Source organism: Quercus robur, chromosome 10 (assembly GCF_932294415.1).
Source record: "Quercus robur chromosome 10, dhQueRobu3.1, whole genome shotgun sequence".
Classification (NCBI taxonomy): Eukaryota; Viridiplantae; Streptophyta; class Magnoliopsida; order Fagales; family Fagaceae; genus Quercus; species Quercus robur.
Genome location: NC_065543.1, coordinates 33,613,712 through 33,621,435, shown reverse-complemented (window position 1 = coordinate 33,621,435; position 7,724 = coordinate 33,613,712). Strand labels below are relative to the sequence as shown.

The window sequence follows — 7,724 nt, the reverse complement described above, 5'->3', positions numbered from 1 at the left end:
CTTATCTTGATTAAGAAAAACTTTTTTGTTTACAATAGGATATTAGCTGCATGAAACACCAAAAAAAAGAAAGAAAAAAGAATTAATATTAAAAAATTTTATATGTTGACAAGTAGTTTTTTTTTTTGGTTAATGGACCAGCTGACTATTCCATTTTTCTTCCTTTTTGATCTATTTGAGTCAATTGAATTTTTGGGATTCAGAAAAATTTGGGGACCAAAAAATATTTTATATAAAAAAAAAAAAAAAAACTTGGGATGGTAGGGGTAAATATATTATAAAATTATTAAAAAAAATTAAAAAATGGTGTTTAATGGGAGGGGTTTAATTATGGTTCCCTTGGTCTTTAACTTAGTTCCGCCTTTGAGTTGATGATAATTCATAAAATGACAAAATTTAGTTACAAAATTAATAGTAGCCTAAGGTTACAATCTTATTTGATAAAATAAACATTACTATATATTTTAAAAATCTAACCGTTGAATTGAATGTTCATTACACTCTTAATACACTTATCAAATTTTGTATCAATCGGATATTATTTACAATATAATCTATAAACTTACATTTTATGCATAATTTTAAACTATAGAAACTTGCAATTTAAATAATTTATTGATGACATAGATATTCATTTTCAATTTTCTAGAAATTTTGCAAGTATGAAGTATATAAGAAGAAAATGTAGTTCAATGGTGAATTTTTCAAAATTCATCTCCAATAAAACAATATTGAGTAAGATTATAGTCTTATACTATAACTAATTTTGTAACTAAACTTTATCATTTATAAAATTATATTAGCAATGAAAAGATACATAAAATAAATACCTATTACTGCTATCTTCCCGTAAATGATTCCTTTTGCTTAATACTTTGTGATGGTAAGAAGCAAAAAGTATTTCGGTCTGTTCCTTGACTGAGAATCAATTAAGGACTTCTGACTTGTATCTTTTTAAATTCCTAGGATGGCGATTATGGACAAAAGCTCATTCCAATTGAAAACAGGCTACGAGACCAAATAACCGACAAATCCAAAAAAATTATTATTATTATTTCCTATTTTCCGTTTTAGGCTTCATGGAAGGTAAATGGAAACTGCATGATCAAAATTATATTTTTGATCTTAAGGTTCATGGTTATTTTTAATATGGTTTTTTAAGTTTGAGATTTTTATTTTGATCCTCCAAGTTTAATATAATTTTCAAAATAGTCACTCTGTCTATCCCTATTACTTATATACATTTTTTTTATTATAATTATTAATTTGAGAAACACACACACATAGATGGGGGAAGGGGATGAGATAAGGGAATACACTCACACGCCAACACCAAAACTATATGCAACAGTTAATGTCGCGGAGCAAGTGATAAACCCTTTCTCAATATCACACCTTACCGACGTGAGATGACTCAACAACACTAAGTATCTTTTTTCTTTTATTTGAAAAACATACACACACACACACATATGGGGGAAGAGTGTTGCGGAGCAAGTGATAAACCCTTTCTTAATATCACACCTTACTGATGTGAGATGACTCGACAACACTAAGTATCTTTTTTTTTTTTTTTGAGAAACATACACACACACACACACACACATATGGGGGAAGGAGGATCAGATAAGAGAATACACTCACACGCCAACACCAAAACTGCATGCAACAGTTAGTGTCACGGAGCAAGTGATAAATCATTTCTCAATATCACACCTTATCGATGTGGGATGACTTAACAACACTGGGTATCTTTTTTATTTGAGAAACATACACACACACATATATGGGGAAGGGGAAATGAGATAAGGAAATACACTCACACGCCAACACCAAAACTGCATGCAACAGTTAGTATCGCTGAGCAAGTGATAAACCCTTTCTCAATATCACACTTTACCGATGTGGGATAACTCGACAACACTGAGTATCTTTTTTTTATTTGAGAAACACACACACCAATAAAAGGATTTTTCCCCATCCAATTTAACAATAAGATCAGTTACGCCCATGAACATAATGACCCTTTTTTTTTGGCTGAATAAACGTAATGACCCTTAAAAAAACAAGATCAAATTTTGATGATTAACTAAAAACAAATCTCAATTTTAAGGAAACAAAAACAAAACAATCTCAAATTTTAGAAGTTAAAAGAGTAATTTAGACTACCGTACACCCTTGGCCTAATAAACACTTCACAAATAAAAATTCTTGTGAGGTGGGAGGCAAAAGCACCGGGTTCAAGTATTTATAGGAGAGTTTCACATACATATACTTAGATTATGCTAGAATATGATTTCTATCTTTGATCCAAAGATAATTTAGATTAAAATTTTAATTTGGAAACTATTTTAAAAAGACGTTGAATTGTTGATTAAAAGTACAATATGCCATTTTGACAGCCCCCTCCAAAGAAAAAGAAAAGAAACATATATATATACACGCACACAGATAAACAGCTCGTTAGTTGTAACATATAAAGGTTGTGTTGGTTGTGATTTGCTTCACTTAAGCTTCAAGACCCAAGTAACCCTCCTCTTATATTCATATACATGGTTTTCGGGGTCTTTATTAGTAAGAATCGCCATGTCTAGTACCTGTAGTAAGAGCATAAGTAGTTCAAGTGAAGATGACAGTGAACTTCGGAGAGGACCATGGACTCTTGAAGAAGACACTCTGCTCATTCACTACATTGCACATAACGGTGAGGGCCGTTGGAATTTGCTAGCAAAACGTTCAGGTAATCTTAGAGAATTCTATGCAAGCTTGTGATTAGTAAGATTTAGCTATTTGAACTTCAATCTTTATACTAATTATATTCTTTGCTGTTTTAGGATTGAGGAGAACTGGCAAGAGCTGCAGATTGAGATGGTTAAATTATCTAAAACCAGATGTAAAGCGTGGAAATCTTAGCCCACAAGAACAGCTTTTGATTCTTGAACTCCACTGCAAATGGGGTAATAGGTAATTGTCCAATCTTATGTTCGTGTCATTTTGACCCTGTGAACTTGACCAATATTAATGCATATTTTTTTGGATGTTAGAAAAAAAAATGAACTAATCTCTCTGTACAATTTTCTCATCACTCTTAATACTTTAGAATCCCCAATTAAATTCAAACACATAACTGCGTTGAATTTAATTTGCCTTCAGAAAAGATAACAATGTTTGTAACCATGTGTTTGAATTACTGTCATGGTTTTGCCTACTGTGAAATAGAATTTGTAGAAATAGTTATGGTCTGATTTGAATGCAATTTTCAATTCTTGAATCTTAACCCCAATAGTCACCTTCTATAAGGAATATAATGGTAAGTTGTTTTCCTTCTTATAGTTGTTCTTGTTCATATGGTATTTTAGGTGGTCAAAGATCGCACAACATCTACCAGGAAGAACGGACAATGAAATCAAGAATTATTGGAGAACTCGGGTGCAGAAACAAGCTCGGCATCTTAAGATTGATACCAATAGCGTAGCATTTCAAGATATTATTCGGAACTATTGGATGCCGAGGTTGCTTCAAAGGATACAAGAGTCATCTTCTTCAGGGGTGTTATTTCAAAACTCAGCAATCCCTCAGCCTCTTGATAGTGCCTATCAACATTCAGTGACAACAGCACCTGCACAAGTTGTGATGCAGGGACCTCTTCGTTTGAGTGAAACAATGCAAAGTTTGGATCACCATGAGCAGAATCCAGAGTCAGAATCAATGAATGTATTACAAATCCCTCAACTTTCAGAATGTCCAACAAGTCAATTCCATGCTAAAGTTAACAACGACGATGGCACATTTGTAAAGGATTATTACTATGCTGACAACAATAGCTATGATATGGAAGCCTTCAACTTGGAAAGTATTTCACCACTGGAGAATTTTGAAGATTCAAGTAGCAAATCCCATGTTGTAGAAAATAACTGGGCTGATAATGAATTTTCAGGTAGCATGTGGAACATGGATGGGCTATGGCAAATAAGGAACTAGAAAGGGAAACATAGGTTCTTGTTTTTGGGAGAATCCACAAACAAGTGGATGAAGTTTGTGACATAGAATAGTTTCTAGGAAAATTATGTCATTTGTCTTTTTTTTTTTTTTTTATTGAAAAAATTATGTCATTAAGTTATCAGTAATGATTAATATTTGTATCCAAAAAAAAAAGCAACATTATTGATTCCAGTTTTTTTCTTTTTTTCTTTTCTATTGATAGTTTTAAGAGAGCTATAGCTTCTGGATTTTGAACCTACACCCTTCTCATGGTGGAGGCAGAAAAGTACCAATGGAGCCAAGAGGCTCATGGTATTGATTCAAACCTTTGACTGAACTATTCTTTGGCCCTTTCAGCAGCTACCACGTGGGGGTGCCTATGTTTCCATGTGTTTGATATGATAAAACCTATAACATAGCTTTTGTGTCACAATATTATATTCGGTACATACACTTAAAAATATATGTTTTGTTGTTTGAAAATATGTGTGAAAATACGTATGGATAAAAAAGTGTGAAAATACATGTAATATTGTTTAAAAACTGAAAATTGTTGTTTGAAATAGTGTACCAAACACCCCCTTAATGTGGCGAACTATAAGTAGTGGATTTATGTAAAAGTAACATCCATCATAGTTTACCATGTAGAATAATTGTGAAAAGAGGTATTGTCTTAGAATTACTCGTTTGACTTTGATATTAAATTACCCTAAGTGCAACAAACCTGTCTGTCCCGAACCTACAGATGGACTAAACAGCTTCAGATTCGAACTATATGTGCTATAGTTGTAGAACAGTTTTATAGGCATGACACTTAGATAAGAGGATTGGATAGGGGATGTAATTCTAACCATTGAGTAGGTAACTTTCATAATATTAATCTCTCTTTTCATCTTCCCATTTTCTATTTTCTCTAATTATTCTCTAATTAATTGGTGGGATGGTGGAAAAGTTGTATAGTTGAATCATTTTCTAGTTGAAAGTTGCTTTGTCCTACTAAGAAAATTAAAATGTGGAAATTTTATACAGAAATGAGAAAAAGAAAGGGCTGCCCCAGCTAGTTGGACTTTTGGATTTCTCAATTTAATTTCAAAGAAACTAGATTTGAGAGAATTTAATTTAAATTGAATAATGCTATATTTATAAACTATTTTATAATTTTTTTGCAAACTGTTGATGTAATGAATTCTTACTAGTTCTTGTTTGAGCTCACCATTGACATTACTTTTTTACTTACAAATATTAACCACTCACTACATCAATAATTTGTAAAAAAGATTATGACTTTAGTATTTTTCATTTAAATTTACTTTCATTTTCCAATCCACTAAATTCCCACCAATCAAATGAGCCAATTCGAGGAAACAAGATCTTCTAACAAATGCCTCTTGGACTTTCTCTAATGGATAGACCCACCAGCAATAAAAGCATTAAATTGATTTGAAGATGTCGTTTTAATTTTACACTAGCATCCAAGATAGTTAACGTCCAAATTTATTTGAAGGGAAAGGAAAGGAGGACATAAAGGATGAGAAAAGAAACGAGGAGCAATGGTCAAAGTTTTGAAAACAATTTTGCACCGGCCAATACAAATAAAATCAATATTTTAGTATGGAGAAGAAAATTGGTATGGGTGAACTCTACTTTAGACACTCAATTTGACATATTAAATTGTCAAGTTGTGAGTGGAACATAATAAAAGTAGTGTCGATAACGGATTCAAGTCATAACTTGACAACTTAATTTACGGTGAAATTGAGAGTACTTATAGAGTTACTAAAATTCCATAGCAAATTTTTTTGAATGCATAGCATACCAGTTAAAATACCAAGCTGTATCAATTATTATCAAGACATCAACCAATTTCATGTGTAGAGAGGGAAAATTTTCAAGCTAGAAATTTAGTCGTTTACAATATGTTCCCCAAAATTTCACAGATGTCAGCCTTTATGTTGTTTCGAACAATTTGACTTTATGTGATTTGATGTAGTATGAAAATCGTTATTTGCCTCGTAAGTAGGATGGTCCAAATCGTTATTTGCCTCGTTATTTGCAAGTCGGTTTTTGTCAATTTTGTATGAGCGATATCTAACAATCTAAACATTGTCTGAGACGTTGTTTTCTCCAAGATGTAGATAGTCACTTCTAGTTCTAGAAAGTACCAAATTTTAAGACCAAATTTGTGTGAGTTGAGAAATTCAAGTGCAAGAGGGCACCACTAATTTGATTTTTGTGAGATTCGCATTATTTTTCTCATCTTTGCAACTTTACTTTCTTACATTTTCGACCTCCATTTGGTCCAATAGAGGTGTCATTGGAAAGATCATGATATCCACTTTTTTTCCCCCAACTTTAAAATTTGGTAAGCTAGATGCTTTGGAAAATGGTGTCAAAATTAAGTTTGTATCATAAAATTTCAACTTTGATATTATTTGCAAATTCTTTTTGTTCAAATGGATTATTGTGATTCGAGGAAACCAAATTGAAGTTTTTATTGAGACCTTCCCAAAAACTCCTTATTCGGGCCTATCCGTGGTCATTTGATCATAATTTCATTAAGATCAAACTACACCCAAGCTTTTGGACCTTTCATTCTCAAAAAAAAAAAAACTTTTGGACCTTTGTTCTTAAAATTGGCCAAGTGTTCCGAATGTTTTTACTTTTTTTGTGATATCTAGCTTGTTTTGGATCTGGTCTAGGCCCATGAGCATTTATTTTATAGGGAATTCAATTATCTTCGGTATTTGCTTGAATATATCCTGATCAAACCGTTGAATTTTTAGTTAGACCTTGGTTAAACCTAGGTTAACCATGGTCAAACTTGAGAAAAGTGTTTGGAAATATGGATGTTGATGTAAAATGATGGAATGGGTAGGTGAAATTTTAAGTTCATTAATTCAGTAAAAGTTTGGTCCACAAATGACATTTTGGTTATTTTAAATTTAGACATGCTAAGTTATTTTTAAAGAAAATTACACTTTACTACTCTAAACTATACCCCAAGTTACACCCTAAACTTTCGGAATGCACGATTAGCACCCTAAACTATAACTCATATTATACTTTGCACTACACCATCAATTCTATCTTCATCTTGGACAGTATTAAGTAAAAAGACCCAATTGACCATCTAATCAATCTCTTTAAAACAAATGAAAAATTATACTTTACCGACTCAAATTGGTATCCATTAGTCTTTGACTCTTTTCTAGGGGAGCGGATCTTTGTTGAACCTAATGGACCAAGGAATGAGCCACACTCTTCCCCAACCATGTGACTTGCGAGTGGACTTTGTCAAGTACCTTTATTTTTCATAATTTTCTTTCTATAACTCATTTTCATGAATCAAATAAATTTCCTACTTACTGTTTCAACTAGCAACCAAATGTGTAGTTATTTTTATGAAAGTTATGTCTTAAGATCATGTTTAGACTAATTCACTTACAAAAATCCTCCCAAAAATTAAGTTATTAACATCCTAGAGTCCAACCTATCCATCAAACCCAAAATTCATCAAAGTATGAGGTAATTCACACCCAATTGGCTTAAATCCATCTAATAATGAAAAATCCCCAAATTCCAAAACCCTAAACTATAAAATTTTTAAAAGATTAAAAAAATATATTAGGGAAGATTTCTTACCTTAAAGATGTTTTAATTGATTTTAGCTCCAAAATTTCCACTTGAATCTCCTTGCCTTTCTAAATTTTGGTTTGTGTTGAACATTTAACTCCAACGGTGGC

The 7,724-nt window shown here is 32.1% G+C and overlaps 1 protein-coding gene across 1 annotated transcript; it reads left to right on the top strand.

The window, feature by feature from the left end:
• The first annotated feature begins 2,458 nt into the window (after positions 1-2,458).
• LOC126702908 (transcription factor MYB62-like) lies at positions 2,459-4,195 on the top strand. Its single transcript, XM_050401767.1, has 3 exons — positions 2,459-2,740; positions 2,835-2,964; positions 3,360-4,195. Exons 1-3 carry the CDS (start codon positions 2,587-2,589, stop codon positions 3,979-3,981), a joined length of 906 nt encoding a protein of 301 aa, XP_050257724.1. The 5' UTR covers positions 2,459-2,586; the 3' UTR covers positions 3,982-4,195.
• The last annotated feature ends 3,529 nt before the right edge of the window (positions 4,196-7,724 follow it).

What these genes read in the sequence shown, in the direction of transcription:
- LOC126702908 (XM_050401767.1), top strand. Translation starts at nt 2,587, where the DNA reads ATGTCTAGTACCTGTAGTAAGAGCATAAGTAGTTCAAGTGAAGATGAC. An exon ending in TTTGCTAGCAAAACGTTCAG is followed by an intron (nt 2,741 to 2,834) that starts GTAATCTTAGAG and finishes TTGCTGTTTTAG; the next exon opens with GATTGAGGAGAACTGGCAAG. An exon ending in CACTGCAAATGGGGTAATAG is followed by an intron (nt 2,965 to 3,359) that starts GTAATTGTCCAA and finishes ATGGTATTTTAG; the next exon opens with GTGGTCAAAGATCGCACAAC.